The sequence below is a fragment of the Micrasema longulum genome, unplaced genomic scaffold (assembly GCF_059751315.1).
Source record: "Micrasema longulum isolate JH-2025_06_02 unplaced genomic scaffold, ASM5975131v1 h1tg000185l, whole genome shotgun sequence".
Lineage (NCBI taxonomy): Eukaryota > Metazoa > Arthropoda > Insecta > Trichoptera > Brachycentridae > Micrasema > Micrasema longulum.
In genome coordinates, this window is record NW_028277390.1 from 650337 (window position 1) to 671015 (window position 20679).

At 34.8% G+C, this 20679-nt stretch overlaps 1 protein-coding gene and 1 long non-coding RNA gene across 3 annotated transcripts; one reads left to right on the forward strand and one right to left on the reverse strand.

Annotated features, from left to right (window-relative positions):
- Positions 1-1211: 1211 nt before the first annotated feature.
- LOC148283871 (uncharacterized) lies at positions 1212-5523 on the forward strand. Of its 2 annotated transcripts, none has more exons than XR_015825487.1 (3): positions 1212-1627; positions 3217-3358; positions 4374-4503. It is a non-coding gene; the product is annotated as an uncharacterized LOC148283871 (long non-coding RNA). The 2 variants fall into 2 exon arrangements; XR_015825486.1 differs by having other exon boundaries at positions 1214-1627; positions 3217-3337; positions 4374-5523.
- A 10996-nt stretch (positions 5524-16519) lies between these two features.
- On the reverse strand, positions 16520-18099 carry LOC148283872 (uncharacterized). Its single transcript, XM_088243119.1, has 2 exons — positions 17529-18099; positions 16520-16608 (listed from the first exon to the last, which is right to left on the reverse strand). The coding sequence occupies exons 1-2, from the start codon at positions 18097-18099 to the stop codon at positions 16520-16522; spliced, it is 660 nt and encodes a 219-aa protein (XP_088099245.1).
- Positions 18100-20679: the final 2580 nt, after the last annotated feature.

Sequence of the window (20679 nt, forward strand, 5' to 3'; positions counted from 1 at the left end):
ACATGGCAAGAATATTGGGTAGCCTCCTCCAAACCCAAGGGAAGACACCTTTTCCAATTGAAACCAAATGTAACAGAAAAGCCTTGGTTCTCCAAAGTGATTCTGAACAAATTTGAGACATCTTAGAGATTTGAATATAAATGCAGAATGCGCATTGGACATTGTTGTAATAGTTCTCATTTGTTTAGAATCCATGTCCGGGACTCTGCCATGTGCGAATGTCAGCTTGAGGAGGAAGATCTAAATCATATTTTCTTTGGATGCCCCATAAATGATTGTTATCCTGAGTTCCTATCTGACCTCTCCAAAATCAGCGTCCTATTCCCTACTAATATTTCAACTCTTGTCACCACCCAATAAACATATTTTTAAAATTTTATGTAAATATGTAGCTATAAATGGTATTAAGTTGTAAATAAGTTATATATTATGTCAAGTGTATGTAATATATATTTAATAAAATACTAACACACTAACTTGTATGTATAGTACTAACACATGTTGATACAAGCTATACATAGCTGTCTAAAATTTTTAGGCATTTAAACCGTAAAATAAGCAGGTATTTTCGTTTTAGATTATAAAATCAACCTTTGTTTGTATTGGGAAAAAAGGCGGCGATGTTTTAAAATATTTCAATGCGAATTTGAATATAACTTTTCAATAGGTTCTATTGTTTTCTAATCTAGGGTTTCTCAGCAATAATGCATTTAAATATAACCTTTTAGTTCATGCTAGCCAATTCTGAAAAGAACCTCGTTTTGATTACCGCCTTTACAAATAAATAGATTAATTAATAATCAATAAATTTATATTAACCTGATCCGTTACTAGGTATTTACAAATATTACGTCTCTTTTTAATGTTAATTACGATTCAATACCTCGGGTTAGATTCAAATGACCGAGCGGCAAATTACCTGCAGTGGTATTCTGATCACTCTCGACACCCACGAGATGATCTCGACTTTCGGACGAGAATATAACGTGGTGTAATTTAGGGATTTTTTTTTTTTGAACGCGGTTAAACTTGGTTTTCCATATGGCAATTCTGATGATTACATGTCAAATTACGTAAATGAATTCGAACACATAAAACCAAAAATAATGATTTTCAATAGAAACATTATTGTGACCTTAAGAATGACCCAAAAGACTTAATTATATTGAATTTACCAAACCTCAATCGTTATTTCTCGTTATTTAGACGGTTTTATAATTGACGTTTTATAGTTCGATATCTACCCGCAAGAGCGTGAGTGTCGAAAATGAGAAAAAATACTCGTGCGCATGCGTCACTGACGAGATGAATATACCTATTACAAAATATAACGCTTTTGCTATCCTGATGAAAATTTATAACGTCTGCCATGTGGGGTATTTATTTTTTCTACACGTCAAACTGTACTTTTTATATTGCAACAATGCAAAACATAAACAAACATACAGTGACAGTTCAACTACTTTTGTAAATGATAAGTATGCCCCGGATCTACATGTCCTTAGGGATTTTGTTTATTTTTATAGAACCTCTGTGAAATACCTACTGTACTCTATAGAAACTTGCATACGAACCACAGCGTCCCTAAATGTACATCTTGCGCGACAACAGGAATCATCATTTGAAGGTATGTTTATCTAATTCGGTATTTTAATCAAACTTATATATTGTGTACGGTTTAAACCTACCTTACGAGTTTTTTCTCAAGTTGTTAATCATTATAATATTTATAAATTGTAAAAGGTTAAGAATAAGCTAGTGTTAGTAAAAAATAAACAAACCACCAAGCCGTTTTCCCGGGGACAGCCAGAGGATATACAACACACATGCGTTTGCAGTCATACAAAATCTCATGCATGTGTGCTGATTTTTCCAACTTTTGAAGTATTACCATATCCGCAAGTGGTACTGCAATACCGCTACTGCGAACTGTTAGTTTTAATTGTTGATATTCGTAATGTAAATAATTATCATGTATGTAAATACTTATCGTTTCAGCGGTATTTTTGTTTGGTTAAAATCGCAAGTAATATATTAACAGCTTTTATGTTCCCCTTTAATTTTTTTTTTATAATTAGGCTTCCCGCCCACTAGGCACCCCGGCTGCCGCAGTCAAAATTTTGCGCAGCCAGTTAAAGCAGCCAGCCTGACGGCCAGTCCAAATAAAATGGATGTGGAAGATGTTTTTGTTTACATTTTATCTCGTAAGAAACGCAAACCAAAAAGAAGATATTGAATTCATCCTTTACTTGAAAGGGTTCATTTCAAAATTATTTTATGGATCTTCTGTATCGAAAGTCATTGCAAATTCGTTTCATAAAATACTTCTGGCTGTTACAACAAGTGCGCGGAGACTGAGGCAGTCACATACATTTGCTTTGTCTCGTTCTGGCTGCAGGCAGCCAGTTGGCTGCCGTGCACGTCAAACGCGTTCTAATGGCTGCCGCAGCCAGGAATTCTTGGCTGCCTAGTGTGCGGTATCTAATAAGCCGTCATATGTAGTATTAGCTGCCGCAGCCAGTATTGCAAAGTATTGCCGTACCGCCCGTACCACTGATGAGATCCTTTTCAAACAATTTGTTGGGTTCGGTCATGCCATCTCTTTCTTGGTCTTCTTTGTTCATTAGTCTTCCTCATAATTAATATTTATTTTATTAGTGGTTTAGTGGTGGTATTTCAATTTTATTTATTCATATATATGTACATTACAAAATAGAACATCTTAATTCACACATATAGAAATAATGAAAATAAAAAGGTAAAATTAGGTATTTATAAATATAACACAGGTATACATAATACCCAGAAAATAATATTTTAAAAAAGGAAGAGAATCTTGTAACGACAAACTCCCTCAGAGACGTGAAAAATTACAAATGTTTATTAAGAAACAATGAAAGACAATTGGACATGCATACACATAAGATATTTAATTTTGCTAAACCCATCACCTTTATAATAGCTCACAGCATGTGTTATAAAAAGGATACAATATTATTAAGGTTATTGTAATATAATATAATTTATGTTATGAATAGTGGTGTTAAAATATATCTTTGTACTAAAACAAATATTATATCAATATTAATAATAATAGTAGTAAATAGTAAGCTCTATAAATGTCTAGACTTTTAATAATATTATCTTCTAAAAAAAATCTCATTCTCTTTTAGAACATCTGTAAATAATTTAACCTTTAGAAGTGTATTTTTTCAGATTATATTAAACCAGTAAAGCGGATCCTTCGAAGGGATGGTATCGATTGGCTCTTTAAATTTATGCTGTAATGGAATATATGGATATCAAACTATAGGATATATTCGTCATCTGCTTGGAGGTGGGACACGTTGTTTATTAAGTAATTCAAGTTTTTTTTGCACTCTTGAAAATTCTCATTTTAAATTGTAATTTACTAAAAAATGAAAGATAAGTGGTACTTAAATTCACAATTCTGAAATAATCAGTAGCAAGATTCGTCGCTACACCTTTATGACTGATATCTTTATTATAAAGATAAATCTAAATAAAAAAGGATACAATACTTCAGTTATTATTATAAAAATTGTAATATATATATTTTTATCGTTAAGATACCAGTCTGGGTATTAAAGATGTTGTAAAAACAATGAAATATCTCTACCTACACAGTTATTATACATTTGTATATTATAATATCAATCATCATTTATTTCCATATTAAACTATTTATTAGATTTGCTTTAAATAATACCCAATTTGTTATTTTTTCAAATGTTTTTTTATTACCAAACAGATTAAGAGCCAAAGTACATAAGAATTTTTTAAAAATAAAGTAAGTACTATTAAAATATCTTGTATTAGTTTAAAATTCATATTATATTAAATATTTTCTCTACAGCTCACGTTGGCATGTCCTAACAAAAGGAAATTTGTCACCATATGGAAAATACAAAGTTATACCACTACATATGACACCGCTTATATCATTTTGAATATTTAGAATTAATCAGCTTACACATATTTGAATTGCAATATCATAATCACAATACCTACAGACAACTTTAAAAATATTACCTTTACTGCATAATAATTTGCTCTGAGAAATAAAACATATAAATCACAAAATATAGCCTTCAAAGTTTTCTTTTTAAAAGGTTTAACAATATGCGGAATAATTAAGGTGTTTGATTTTTGCGTGTACCGATGAACTTTAGTACAATATACAAAAATATGTATATTGGCAGGTTTATTGCAATACCTGATGAATAACTTCCAACTAACCTAAATAAGATATATTTTACTATTTTAAGTGCTTATTTTAGTATGTCATTTTGTAATAAATGTAATTAAAAATGTATTGTAAATTATATAATTTTTTGTTTTTTTATTTTTAGCAAAGAGGAAATATCAAATGTTGCAATTTGGTGTCAATTTTTAACACCTTTATGATCATCTGAGAAAATGGGAGTAAATATGTGGCAGAGCAGAAAAGCGGACTACAGAAATGAGTCTACAACAACTACATCAAACACTCAAACCTTTTCTCACAAATGTAGAGCATTAGCTAAATTCTAGTTAGTTTTTTGTAGTTTTTTTTTATTATTTTATACCTAAAAACTTATAAACTACAGTGCAAGTACTGTTATTGAAAAAATATTTTGGTGTTTTAGTTTCCTTTTCACACGTAATTAAAATATAGTCGTATCTCACACATAAATATTTAAACACATATTCTAAATATAAGGAACCTTAATGTGATCACTTTCACCGGGAGAAATAAGGGCTCTGGCCAAGAATTGTATTTACTTTAGTTTTAGTTAGTTAGTTTTACGAAAACAGTACATTTGAAATTATTTTTATTTATATTACCTTTTGTTACAAGAAAATGTATTCTCACATCCTCTCAACGCGTTTGCTTATCATGCAAGAGGTCTCAGGTTCAGTTCCTGACATGGTAGACATGAAATATTTATTTTAAAAGGTGATTTTACAGTACAATATTTCATAGTCCCTTGACTGGCACCCCAAGCGTACGATTGATCATTTTTTCTTTAAGTAACAAAAAGATCAAGATATGCTGCGATTGGTGTACCAATGCAGTGCCCTATGCAATTAGGTGCGGAATTGAAATGATGATGATGATTACCTGCATTTATTTATTCTACGGTATAAAAATTCACTATATATTTTTTTAAAAGAGATTTGTGTTCTTATGATTTACTTAAACATTTAATTTTGAGGGCCATTTTCGACGAGTTGTAAATAACTCTCTATTAGAAAATAGGAATCAAGTTGGGATGGAATGGGATTCTAACCACGGACCTTTGAGCCGTGAGTCCATGACGATAGTCATAGGACCACAACCCGATTTAACTCAATTGATTCACAGTTTACATATTAATGTACTGATTTTTTTTAGGCTGTTGCCGTGTTATGCCATAATAATAAGCATAGGGGAAAAAATCTAGTGAAATTAAAATAACAATATTAAAGTCCAAATAAAATGTTAAATACACATAAAAATTATAAAAAGTTACAAAAATTAAATTTAGTCGATTAAAAAAAAGTATTTTTTTTTTACTTTATTAATTATTTGTGCATGTTGTATTCACATTTAATTCATGAAAAATTTCTAAACATAACAAATTGTGATATTATACCAATTTATTGTATTGTTCATTATTTGTAAGCCATAAAAAATAAAATAAAAACAATCTTAAATGTTAATATGCATATTCAACATAACATTTAAAAAAAAAATAATACAGACTTTATGGATATGGTACCATAGTGAAAATAAATAAAACAATGTTATGAGTACGTCCAAATACTTGCGGACTGGCTGGATTTCCTCCCTAGGGAGAAATAATTTAATAAAATTCAATTTGTTGCAACAGAGAGGGAAAACATTTTTGAGAAGGGAATATGGAAGTCTAGGCATTTACAGAGCTTATGGCCTGTCATTCATATCATCCGGCTGAAATCACCTACTAGGCAACACCTAAAAAAGCAATTTTCCAATTCTTATACTTCTTCTTTTACCAGTTAGTTAATTCAACAATGTTTTGAGTATGTCCAAATTTTGCGGACTGGCTGGATTTCCTACCTAGGGAGTTATTCCAATCTAAATTTGTTGCTGGATGGATGAATCTCACCCACATGATAAAGGTTTCAGCTCTTTTACTTCACAAAAGTCAACAGATGGAAGAGTTGAGGAAATTTGGATGTTTAAACACAATAAGTAAAGTGGCCGCTTAAACCAGCCAATGACAGGTCATAAGCCCTGTAAATGCCTATACTTCCATATTCTCTTCTCAAAAATGTTTTCCCTCTCTGTTGCAACAAATTTAGAATAAATTGATTAAATATATTATGCTCTATTATTCCTTTATGGCAACCAACAATGAACTCAAATTCTGGGAAACATAATATTGCATACCCTTTGTCCGTGTCCAAGCTGACAAAGGAAACAGACCTGTTTGAAAAATGAAAGCAGAGCCCTGGACGAGCGTTTTCGGCTTTACGGCAACTCTTATGTAAATTCTGGAAAAGGAAATTGGGTAGAGATATGTCTGCCTCGTAGGGTAGTAGTCGGAGCGTTTGCCGACCGTGCTTGAGGTCCCAAGTTCGATTCCTGGCAGGATCAACAGAAAATATTTATTCTTAACGTTCACTGCAATGTTTGAGTCCCTGGAATAGCACCTGAAGTGTAAGATTGATCACCTTACCTTCATGTAACCGATGATGAAATATGCTGCATTTGATGCGCCAATGCAGTGCCCTATGCACCACATGGTGCGGATAGGGAAATGATGAGATACCTTACACAACCTTAATGAAAATAATTAGTGACTTTATTTTTTGGTTTGACACCTTTTAATAATTGAGAATGTCAGAAGAATAAGTATATTTCAACATATGGGATCAAACAAACAGATCTTGCACTGGTTCATTTTGTACTTACACATTCAGAGATTGTGACAGCAAATCTGAAATAAGGATTTAAAATTTATATGCATTTTGATTTGATATTTAAACCTTACAGCTTCAATTATAATTTGAGCAAAAAATGTTCTTGCATGTAATGATTCATTATGTTATCAGTATACAGACATATAATTACAGTATTACAAACCATTAGAGCGACATCTTGTCCCAAGCATTGAAATACAGTAGACTTTCGCACATAATTGGTTCCTGAAAATGTGTGCGAATGTTGAATGTTCGAAAGTCGAGGGATGTAAAAAATATGTATTTTTTAATTAAGTTAATGAGGTGTTTAAGTGCTTTCAGGTGATTCTTTATAAATTTTTCAAGAGTTAGTTAAATACTTCCATATTTTTTGTTTTCTTGATAAAGAGTTCTATATAATAACATGCTGTATTTAATTTTCAAAATAGATAAGGCTTCATTCATATTTTTTACTGTCAAAGACAATTTTATCAACTTTTTCCTTACATTAACTGTGTATTTCATTTACCAGTTGTTGCAATTAAGCAGTCATTTGACAGAGGTTCTGAGTGATATTCAATTAACTCGTTAACATCTTCATTGTTGAAGTCCTATACTATATCATCTGTGATAGTTTCCAGAGTTTCTTCAAAATTCATCATTTGCGGGCATAATTGTTTACAGGAACCTTTCATTTTTTACTTTTTTATTTCAGCCCACAAGTATCCAATATTGCTTATTGCGTTCCATATATTATAATTCTACTGAAATTGTCTTAATGTAGGCACACTTTCCCTGTCAGTTTCCTTAATGACCTGATTCATTATTTTCCTCATAACATATTATCTTAACATAGTTATCACTAGTTAACCGAGGGAGCACCTGCATGGAAGCGAAGAATGTTTGCATTATTGATAAAAATCTGTAAAAAACATAATTTATTTAAATGCCTGAAATAGTGAATTACGCAAAAGTAGAAAGTACAAAAGCCGACGGCCGACCGTATGTCTTTGGGAATACTAAACAATCAATCAATGCATCGTCTTGTCATTCAATTAGCTTCAATATGGCAATCTTTAGGAACCTTTATAGCATGATTAAGATGCATTAAATGTGTATCCCGAGTTCCCTTTGATAATGTATGTATATATATAAATTAATAATTAATATAAATTAGAAACGAATTTAGTGTTGAAATATAATCAACACCGACTGACATACTCGAACTGTGCCAGATCTAGATCGAGGAAAAAAGACCTCAAATCGATCTGACTAATATTTTGACAATATATTACGTGTTTAAATTGATTAAATTTATTAATTGCGAATACTTACCTGTATTAACTCCGTTATTTTTGACAAACACTAAAAATGTCCCGACAAATTAAAAAAAACTTACGAACCTTCAATTTATGAGCACAAATGGATTTGTCGTAATTTGTATAATGGCGTCTTTTGAGTTTTTACAGATGACGCAATATATTTAATTGCCAATTTAGTAGCTCACAATAAAAAATAAACATACATTTTTAAAAACGAAACATCTCGCGGGTCGCATGTTTGACGTTTGCCAGATTTACAAGGTTAGTTTATTTGTGTGCTGTGCGCATGCGTGGTTTTAACGATACCTATTACGAGATTCGTTCAGGATACCAAAATGATTTTAACGTGGTAGAGAGGCCCACGAGAGTGGTTCAGAATACCACCCCTGGAATTCCAAAACCTTTTCTATTGAAAACAATAACCTTAACAATAAATATTGACCCATGTTTTCCACTGGGGAAAACATAACCCTTTTGAATAATAAATCGCAAACCGATGGCCATTAAAATAATATTTGAATTTTATAAACTTCTATCAAAATAACAAAATAAAACGCATTATTAATTCCTCACTAATAATACATAGAAACCTTTCTTTTTCAAATTTCATACATCTTCATTTGTACGCGCGCCGATTATTCTAACTTGCCACACGTAAACTTAAAACTTTTATAACCTTTTGCGCCATCATTTTTTAATCCACGCCCGTGGTACTTAAGGCACTGCACCAGTGCGCCAATCGCAACGCATCAGCGATTATTTTATAATATGTAAGAAGTTATTTTACATCCACCTTGCAATGAATCGAACCTAGGACCTCAAATATGGTAGGCGAACGCGCCAACTACTACACTAGGAGGCGAATCATTTCCAATTTTTTAATTAATGATTCCTTTTCTTATCTTCATATGTATAAATTAGTTTAATGATTTTAATATTCTATGTTTAGTGTATGTTTATTTTTAATGAATTAGTTTTAAACGTATTTAATATTATATACATTATGGTCTTAGTTAATTATAATTTAGTTTTATAAGAAATATCATGATTTTAATATTACGAAGTAGTCATAAGTTAGTGTTGGAATGAGACAACTGATACAAATGATGAGTGAGAGGGAGAAGGAGAGAGCCCCTAATTTGAGAGTTATAAAACCACCCCAAACGTTGGAACAAAAGAGTCGGAAAAGAGCCAGGAAGGAGAGTCGACCAAGAGTCGGTCGACAGTCGGGAGAGTGAGTTGGGTTAACGCGATCGTACCCTTGATCGCGGAGACGATGCAGCGTGGGAGTCGAAGTGGAAGTTGAAGTGAAGTTAGTGTACGGGTAGCCAGTGCTACGTAGCAACCTCGTGGAATCCGACTGCTCCACGAGCGTCATCGGAGACCGCTTTCCAGCCGCGAAGGTCCCTCCACATCCAGGACATCCATCGTCCTCCAAAAGGAACGCCAGTTTCCTGCACCGCCAGCGCGTGTGCCCAAACCACGGCCGGTCAGTCTTCCAGCTGGCTGTCGCCGTCACCATCACCACGGGACCGAATACCGAGAGCCGCCCAAGGCTCTATCCATGGCAGATCTCCAACCAGGACATCGCTCAGCATGTGTTTGTCCAAACACAGTATTCGGACCACCATCCGTCATCTCTCCACATAAGTGAAACCACCGATAATATTGTGTTAGACAGATCTGTAAGTATTTTTTCTTTGTCTCATGTTTGTAACTAGTTCTAAGATTAAGGTTAGGTTAGGTTAGGTTAGGTTAGGTTAGGTTAGGTTAGGTTAGGTTAGGTTAGGTTAGGTTAGGTTAGGTTAGGTTAGGTTTTTTTTTTTTTTTTTTTTTTCTGGTTTTATTGTTTACCGCCTTGCGTGTAATGTACAAGGCTTCGGCACTTTTTTTATTTATTTTCATGTTTATTATTTGTTCATTTTTTCAAATTTTTATTAATTAATATTTTTTTTTTTTTTTTTTTTTTTTTTTTTTTTCTTTTTCAAAATTGGCTTTCGCTCTTTTCATTTATGAATTTTATTTTTATTACAATTTTTCTCAAAAATTCTACAAATATTCCTGCAGTTTCTGGATTCGTAATGACTTCATTTAATTTCGATATATTTAGATCTTCTCCCAGCATTGTTTCCAAATCATGTTTATCTTTACTGAAGATCGGGCATTCAATTATCAGGTGAGGAACATCTTGGATCGAAACATTATCACATGGGCATGTGTCAGAATTTTTTATTTTAAATCTATGCAGGTACTGATTCATTCTCCCGTGTCCAGTCAAAATTTGTGTTAGTTCGAAATTTAGTTTAAATAATCCAATAGATTTAAATCTTTCGTATATAGAGTTGAAAAATAATTTTGTTATTTTTCCGTTACTTGAATTGATGTACCTCGCGTTCCACATTTCTAATGATCGCTGCCTTATTGTCTTTTTAGCAAAGCTGATCGGAAATTTATCATATTCACTAGCTGTTTTCTTTTTTGTTGCTTCTTTTGCTTTGCCATCCGCTGCTTCATTACCTTTTATTCCTTTGTGTCCTCTTATCCATCCTACTATAAGAGATTGTTGCCTTGTATCTAGTTCTTCTGCTTTGCGTTTGATGCTCACTATTAAAGGGTTTGTTGATTTTCTATCTCTTAAACTGTCTACTCCTGATCTGCAGTCAGTCAATATTGTTATATTTTCCCATCTATTTTTTGGTTTCTTTAGCACATACAAAATTGCTTCATTTATAGCTAGAAGTTCCGCTTGAAATACAGAACAGTAATTTTCTAGCTTAATTTTCCTTGCCGGTAGCTCTTTTTCTCCTTCAAAAGGAACAAAAGCAGCGCCAACCCTCCCATCCAATAGACTTCCATCTGTGTAAATTGTTAATTCATTTGGGCCTGGTATTGGAATTTTTTCATCATAGTAAATGTATTTTGCATTTATTCGAGTGGCTGGGTGAGGAAGTGTATGAATGTCAATTACTCCTTGATAATTTCGGTCATTCGGAAGGCATTTGAGTTGTTTCGTGCGTTTAACACTGTATAATTCTGCCTGTTCTTTAATCTTGATGTCAAGTGGCATGAAAATACTAAGCACTTGTGCCGAAATCATAGATATCGAGCGGTAACCTTTGCAACATCTGATTGCGATCTGTCTTTGTACAGCATTTAGTTTTTTAACATTGCATTTTCTTTCCGCTGCTTCAACCCAAATACTAGATGCGTAAGTTGCCAACGGAACTATAGCTCCATGGTAAATTTGTTGTATGACTTCCGGTGATGCGCCCCAAGTTGGTTTTGCTGCTCTGATTAATTTGTTTGTGTAAGCTGCAATTTTTTTGCAAGTGTTATTTATATGCCTAGACCAATTTAGGTTTCTGTCAATAGTTACTCCCAATATCTTAAAATAATCGACAAACTTAATTTCACAATTTCTCATATGAATAATGGGAGGTATAATTTTCTTTCGCGTAACAAACATGGCGTTGGTTTTTTCTTGTGAAAAGTGCAATTTAGTTTTCTTTTCCCATACTACTATTTTTTCTAATGCCTTATTCGCATTTGTTTGCAACTCATTTTCATTATCAGCAACAATGATGAGGAAAATATCATCTGCAAATGCCCTGATTTCTACATTGCCGTCAAACGTTATTCGTAGAATGTCATCAATTATTACATTCCAGAAACTTGGGCCGCACGCTGATCCCTGGACACATCCTTTTGTAGTTTTCTTCTCTATTGTAGTATTATAATGGGTGAGTTGAATTTTTCTATTTTTCAAGTAACTTTTATCAAGCATATACAAATTCACCGGACATTTCTTATTTTTTAACTGCAGAAGAAGAAAGGGCCACCACGCATTATCAAATGCACCCTTGATGTCCAGTGAAATAGCTACAGCTACTTTTTTACATCTTAAAGCTTTCTTCAAAGTTTCTATTGATGCGTTGAGTGCATCTTCCGTCGATTTTTGTGGAGTGAATCCGTATTGGAGATCACTGAGTTGTTTTGTATTATGCAGATTCCAGTTGATTCTATTTATCATAAGCCTTTCCATAATTTTGCCTAAAACTGGTAAAAGTCCTATGGGGCGATATGAACTTACGTCCGAATGGTCGTCTTTTCCTGGTTTCGGGATAACCACTATAAAAGCAATTTTCCACCGCGTCGGAAAATGTTTAATTCGTAAACAAGCATTGTATATCTCTCTTATAAGATCAGGATTCGACATATACGTATGAAGGCAAATATCTGCTGTCAAGTGATCACGTCCGGGGGCTTTCTTAGGATTCAAGTTTTGAAAAATTTCTAGTATTTCGCTATCTGTAAATGGAGGATCTTCTTGATAATTTAAAAATATTTCGTTTGTTATTGAACTTCTAATTTCTGATTGCTCATCATTATCTTCTTCTTCTACATCATCAGGAAAGAATCTGTCAACTAGCCTCTGAGCGGTTCTTTCTGCTGTTTCCAATTGTTCATTCCCGTCTTTGAGAGTGGCAGTAGGCAGTTTTACTCTTTGTTTTGTTAATACTCTATGGATTGCTGTCCATGCTGTTTCTTTGTTTTGAATAGAACAATATTGCCTCCATGATTCTGTTTTTGCATTACTTATGGCTTTTTTGTAGAATTGCTTCAAATCAAGATATTTTATAAGTATTGCTGGCCTGTTTTTAAAGCTAGAGTTTTCCAATTTATGTTTTGTTTTTCTTAATTCCATTTTTATATTCTTTAAGTTTGAATTCCACCATGGACAACTTCTATGTTGGGATTCTTTTCTAAGCGGAATATGTTTCTGGCATGATTTTGTCAAACAGTCATGAAATTTGTCTATTATTTTTTCGAGTTCGTGTTTATCGTTTAAATTTACAAATATGTCAACAGTTATTTTAGATTTGGTAAATTCTTCCTTAAGTGTCTTTACAAATTTTTCCCAGTTTGCCTTTTTTGTATAATAAATGGATGTTTTATTTTGACATGGAAGAAAAGGATTTGTAATAATATTAAAACATATTGGATTGTGGTCACTCATGTAATACATATTCCTCATCACTGTCCAATTTTCGACTAAATTCAAAGCTGTTGAAGTTGTTATTGTTATATCTATAGTGCTACATATATGTCGATTACATCTGTAAGTTTCAAAAGTTGGATCGTTACCTATGTTATTTACATGCATATCTGTTTCGGCCATAAACAAAGCAAGCACATCACCCCGACGGTCAGTTCTGTTGCTGCCCCACCATATATTTTTTGCATTGAAATCTCCTCCGACGATCATTTTTTTGTTTATTAGTTTTTTCAAGACAACTGTAATGTTCTCTATTTCCGTGGTTGGTTCTACGTATACGGACGCAATGACGATGTTCTCATTCGTAGTGGTAACATTTCCGCTATTGATATTTATTTCAACGAACACCTCGTTAGTAGTACTGTATTTTGTAAGAAACAACCCACTTATTTTTTTGTTGCAAATCACAATAGCCGCTTTACAAACTTTCTCTTGCTCGTTTAAGGCTTGAAAAACTACAAAACCAGGAATCGATACCTTTCCATCACTTCCTGTGTATGGTTCTTGGATCAAAAATATGTCAGGCAATTTATCGACTTCAGAGAATGCTTCTTCCTGCGCCGCTTTACATCTTCCCATATTCCACTGAACTATTTTAATTACATTATTATTTATCACATTCTGGCCGCCCTTAGCAGAGGTATTCCACCCTTTCTCTTGCCCTTTGATCCATGATGGATCGTAATGGGCACAGCTTGCTAGTAGCGAAATGGCTGTTATTTTCAGTATTTTTAACGGTACAATTGTGACAAATAGGATGACCCTGCTCTTTGGTAGGACAGTCCTTAGTGGAGTGGTTAAGGGTGCAATATGCGCACATTTCCTCACGGTTGCAGTACTTTCGTACGTGCCCAAACGATAGACATTTATAACACTGCACTAAAGGACTCTCGTCCTCCACCACAACTCTTTGGTAACCAATATTAACTTTCTTGGCTTGAGTAATAGCTCGCCAGGTAGATGGACTAACTTCACAGACGACATTTGAAAGAAGGGCATTCCTGTTTCTTTTCTTGAATTTTATCTTGAGGTCCCCATTTGGAACGTTCAGGCCACCATTTTGCGTATTCATAGACTCGTTTATATCCTCCTGGGTGACGTCTTTTATGAGGCCCTTAAAAACTATAAGTGGTTTTTTCCTCTTTCCCTCTTCCACTAGCAAGTTCGATGTTTTATTTTTTATTTCATGAATCATTTTTTCCTGGTCTTTTTTGGAAGAGCAATTAATAAGAACTTGCTGGTTGTTAATTTTCCTAAACCCTGCAACGCCTATGCCCGTGGTACGAACATTCACGCTTCGTTTCACAATACCCTCGATTTCCTCCCCTTTTTTATTAGGATCGTTGGATTTGACGATAAGAGCGTAGCTCATCTTAGGCATCGGCGGCGTCACAACAGAAGAAGGTGGTACTTTGGCGCTGTTGAGAAAATTTTCCAGGGCCTGCAAGGTTGGAAGGGCGGATATCATTGCCGTTTGGTCCTTGACAGCCCTCTCAAGGCTGGAGAAACTGGCAGCGGTTGAACTGTTTTCCTCTGCAGCTAGTTGCCTGACGATTTTGTCAAGGCCCTTTAGAGAGGCAACCACCTCTTGCTTGATACCTTTCCTCAAGTTTCCTGCACTATTAAGTGCTTCAACAGCCTTTTCCATTAATCGTAAAGACTCCTCAGTGGGAGATAAAATTCTTTGTGGGACCTTATCGGGCATTGTAATGGTTATTCCGGAGGATATCATCTCAATAGGAGAAGAGTCCCTAGATCCAGGAACTGAACGCGACCCGCTGGCAAGGACCTTAGGCCCGAGACTTGAGCGTGTTGGCTTGATGGACATTATGAAAGAATAGTATTGTTATGTTATAGAAAGGAAAAATAATGGAAAAAAAAAAAATAAAAAAAATACGCCAAAGTGCAGGCTTTTCCGACAAACTATGATTCTTATGAATTTTCCGAGTTTTCACTTTTCACTTTGCGTTTTCCGCAGACGAAGAGTTTTCATAGATAATGTACACGATAGGAGAACAGGACAGGAACGAACAGAACAAGACGTCTACACGAAAGTCACTTGAGCCTTTTTGTCATCGAGCACATACACACATTAAATATTTTTGTACGCTCGTAGAAAAGAAAAACGGAATAATCAAGATAACTCAGCACGTGTAAGAGATAAAAATATAGTGTAACAGTCTTATTTAATTGTTTTTAGAAGTCGCGTCTTTTAATGTTAATTAAAAAAAATATATATATATATATCCACAAGGTGAGCGTTCGTGAAAAAGGGTCGTTTTCAGTTTTTCTTTGAAAACTGTCACTTAACTTAAAAATTTCAAAAATCTAAAAACGTACATGTATTTGCCTCTTTAATTCACGTAATTTGATATGAATGAACACTATATCACAAAAGAGATGAAGATTTTCAGGAACACGTGTAAAACGGAAAAAACTGATTGTTCCGAAAACGGTAGGTGGTACACTATATGTCTGGCTGACTTTTTTGTAGAATTTAATAGAACACACAAGACATAGTAAACAGAATGTATTAAAACTGAACCCAGAGGGCAGCGTTTCGCTAAACGGCACTTTTACGTAAAAGAAAACCACTTTTTTAAAAATATTTATAAAACTGATGAATTTGGAGAAGAATGAAAACAAGCATCAAAAGCGCACTAAAAATCCAAAGAAAATGATATGTAACAGTAAAACAAAAACTTCGAAAAAACTAGTTTTATCGCGATTTTCAATATTTGAGCGTACGGAGCACACAGAGCGCGACCTTCCTTGACGACGGTTTGATTGCAACTGGGTTAGGTTAGGTTAGGTTAGGTTAGGTTAGGTTAGGTTAGGTTGGTTAGGTTAGGTTAGGTTAGGTTAGGTTAGGTTAGGTTAGGTTAGGTTAGGTTAGGTTAGGTTTTTTTTTTTTTTTTTTTTTCTTTGTTGTGTTATTTGATATCCCTTGCTTATAACTATACAAGGTGATATTTTTGGGCTGTTATTTTTGTTAGTGCTTTGTGTATGATTTTATGTGTTTATGTTTTGTGTTGAAGCTGTGACATGGACTATTTGCACTTTCCGACATTCGTCTAGTGCCTATCCATCTTCGTCCCGCCCGCCCACGTTTTACTAAACAATGTCGCGATTCCCAGTCCAGTGTCACGCTTCATGCACAGGCGGTCACCTTGCGGTTTTTGCCAAGTGCGCTCTGCGTACACTAACTTAGTCACCACAACATATCCAGCAACACGTGCGCATGTCGAGACTCGGAATTGGAATCAGCACCGTTGTCAAGGGAACCATGTAAAACCTTGACTGGAAAGGGATTAACATAAATTTATATTTCTATAACATAATAACAATAAATGTAACGAAAGTTACATAATAATTTGTAACAATAAGTTATTTAACAATAGATACTTAACAAAAGTTACGCACCTACTTCATAACAATATATATGTAGCAAAAGTTACATATCAACTTCAAAACAATAATGTAACAAAAGTTACATTACAGAGTCAGTCAAAGCAACAAGTAACAACAAGTAACAAAATAACAGTAACAACTGTAAAATGGTTAAACTATAGCAATTTAAATATAAAATATAGCTATGTCTATTGTTAGTGCATGCATATCACAGTTGAAAAGTTTTGGGTACCTGCCCCATTACTTGTTCATTGGCCTTATTTTTTCTATTATTAGTTTAGCGTAAGACACGAACTTTTGGGACAATATGCTGTGCTGTAGAACTGTCCGAAAATCTTCAATTGCAATTTTTCTTTTGTTGCACTCTTTTTCCAAATCATACCTTTCTTTCGCAAACATTGGGCAGTGAAGGAGAAGATGTTGGACATTTTGCTCGCTTAGCGTATCGCATGGGCAGGCACTGCTACTCTTCAATTTAAATCTGTGAAGATACGAAAGTGTAGCACCGTGACCTGTGAGAATTTGTGTTAATTCAAAGGTGTGTTTGTTTGCTTTGCCAAATTGTTTGCAGTCATTTAAATTTTCAAAGAAATATTTAGTTACTGACCCAGTAGAGCTTGTTTGGTATCGGTTTTCCCATTCTTCGAGAGACTTTTCTCTTAGTTCCCTTTTTGCGTAGCTTAGTGGAAACTTTGTGTATAGCTTTACAGTTTTTACGTGTAAGGCTGCATCTTTCGCTAACTCGTCAGCTCTATCATTTCCAGAGAGACCGTTATGACCACGTATCCACAAGAATTTGCATTCAATGCCTCTTTTCTCGAGATTTCTCGAAGATTCTTGTATGCAGAATACCATGGGATTGTTAGGCGATCCATCATCTAGCGCCTGAATAGAGCTTTTTGAATCTGACAATAAGTTGACAGTCTTCCAGTTTTTCTTTTTGCTAGTGACCCATTCTAGTGCCTTCACAATTGCGAAGAGTTCGGCTTGGAATACCGTGCAGTAGTCTGCCATGGGAAGCTTCTTACTGTACAACTCTCCGGAATTGTCAAATGCGGCGAAGGCAGCGCCCACTTTCCCTCCAGTTTTACTGCCGTCCGTGTAGATGTCTATTTCATCCTCTGGAAATTCAAGTCTGGCGTACGTTTCTGGATGCCCAGTAGATAAGCCCACTTGTTTGCTTGGATGTGGAAGATCTGTATAGGCGATCCTTCCTTGATACAATATGTCGTTTGGAGCATTTATGATAGTATGGTTCAATTTTGTGTAATAGATATCGCTAATCTCTTTAATTCTAATATCCAATGGCATGAGTCCTGCAATTGCCTGGACCGAGGTGAGGGATGTAGTTCTATATGCTTTGCTTATTCTTATTCCCATTGACCGTTGAATTCTATTTAGTTTTGTCTGGATATTTTTCCTCTTTGCTGCTTCTGACCATACCGCGGCAGCATAAGTAATAGTGGGTTCTACTACCCCGCTATAAATCGTTCTTACTATTTCTGGGCTGAGTCCCCATGTCGGTTTGGCCATGAATGTTAGGCGATTTGCTATTTTCGCTGCTTTTTTTGTTATTGAGTCAACGTGTTTACTCCAATTTAGATTTTCGTCCAGAACTACACCAAGGATTTTACAATCTTTGACAAAATAAAGCCTTTTTCCTCTCATAAATATATTTGGAGGTTGTGCTTTTCTCTTAGTTATAAATAGAGCATTTGTTTTTTCTTCGGAAAATTTTAATTTTACTTTGTCTCCCCAAGAAGTGACTAAGGAGAGAGTTTCGTTTGTTATTTGTTCCAATAAGTTCGTATCTTTGTGCTTTATTAAAACTAGGACATCATCTGCAAATGCTTGTAAATGAACATTGCAGTGATAACTTAACTGTAAAAGTTCGTCTAGGACGATATTCCAAAGCACCGGTCCACAAGCAGATCCCTGTATGCAACCTTTGTTTGAACTTTTATTTGAGTATGCGCCAGCGTATTTAACTTCTACCATCCTGTCGGAGTGGTAGTCTTGGAAGACATTGAATATGTTCTTCGGGCACTCAAGTTTTGTTAATTGATTTAAAATATGGGGCCACCAAGCGTTATCGAAGGCCCCTTTAATATCTAAAGATATAGCACAGACATGGTAACCATTCTTTGTTGCTTCTTTAATGAGAGTGACCGCGTTCACCATAGCGTCTTCGGCACTCTTTTGTTGGGTAAATCCGTATTGATTAGGGCTTAGTTTTTCAAGTTTATTGAATCTCCATGAGATTCTTTTGATTAGAAGTTTTTCTAAGACCTTTCCAAATACGGGTAAAAGACCGATTGGCCTATATGAAGACACGTCTCCGTAATCTTCCTTACCTGGTTTTGGGATTACTTTTACTCTGGCAATTTTCCATAGTGCTGGGAAGCAGCCGAGTCTCAGACTCGCATTAAATATGCTATGAATGGTGTTCGGAATGCATTCGAATGTTTTTTGGCAAATGTCTGCAGTGAAATGATCGCGGCCCGGTGCTTTACTGGAATTTAAACTAAATAGAATATTTCTTATTTCTAATAACGTAAAAGGCATATCATTATCGTCTAGTAGATTTTTTGCTATATTTTGCCTAATTTCGAGTTGCTCGCTTGTTTCACCGTGCGTGGTATCATCCGGAAAGAAATGTTTAAGAAGCTCAGTTGCCGACTCCTGCGCTGAGGTGGTTTGAACGCCGTTGAATTTAAGCGTCTCGGGGGGTCGTGATTGTGAATTTCTTAATATTCTTTGTACCGTAGACCAAACCGTATCTTTATTTTGTCCCGTACAGAAATCCTTCCAGCTTTTAGTCTTAGCTAACGAGATCGCCTCTTTATATTTTTGCTTGATCTCTATGTATGCTGGTAATGTTACAAAATTTCTTCTACCAGCAGCCGAGTTAACCAATTTCCTTTTTAATCTAATGACTTCTTTTTTAAGATCATTTAGTTCTGCAGTCCACCAGGGACATTTTTTGGTTTTTGAGGCTTTAATGTTGGGGATGGATGAGCGACAGGCTTCAGATATTGCATCTGTAATCGTACTTACCTGTCTGTTAAGGACGCTCGGTTCAATATTTTCGTCTATTTTTATTGAATTTAGCTCTTTTTCTGTTAATATTTTCTTTAAGGTTTTTTGAAATGTTTTCCAGTTTGCTTTGCTGGTTTTGTATAGAAACGTCGTAGCGTCATTTACACAAGTATTAGAGTCCGTTTCTAATTTAATATTAAATGTAACTGCATTATGGTCTGAAAGAGCGGCTAGCTGTCGGTCGACTCGCCATTTTTCGACTAGACCAATCATGTTTGTAGAGCATGTTGTGATGTCTATGATGCTTGTTAACAAATCATTTCCTCGAAACGTTTCGAATGTGGGTGTGGTTCCCTCGTTTAATATGTGAAGTTGATTTTGGGACATGAAGTCATTAACTCTATCTCCTCTTTTGTCTGATCTGTCGCTGCCCCACCAGATGCTCTTAGAATTTGCATCTGCCCCGATAAGAATTAGATTTTTGATCTTATCGTTCAACATGGTGCTGATTTTGCTCAGGCAGGAGTCGACGTCTTCGCTTGGAGTAAAATATTGGGAGCCTAATACAAGTGGTTGTAATGTTGTTTTAATTTCAATAAAAACGCTCGTAGTATCACTATATTTATCTAAGAGTATGCAGCTCTGAGATATCTCAGAGTTAAAAATTATAACGGCTGCCTTTACTGGTGAATTTCGGCTGCACTTTTGAAATATTTTGCCACTGAACGTTGATTTATTGATCTTTCCGGTGTTACCAGTATACGGCTCTTGTATGAGTGCTATGTCATACTTTTGTTGTATAGCTTGTTCTAAAAATGACAATGTGGCTGCCTCGCATCTTTGGAGGTTTGCCTGAGCAACTTTAATGGTTTTTATAGATTTACTGTCCATAATCGACCATGTTTCTATATCTAACTAGTT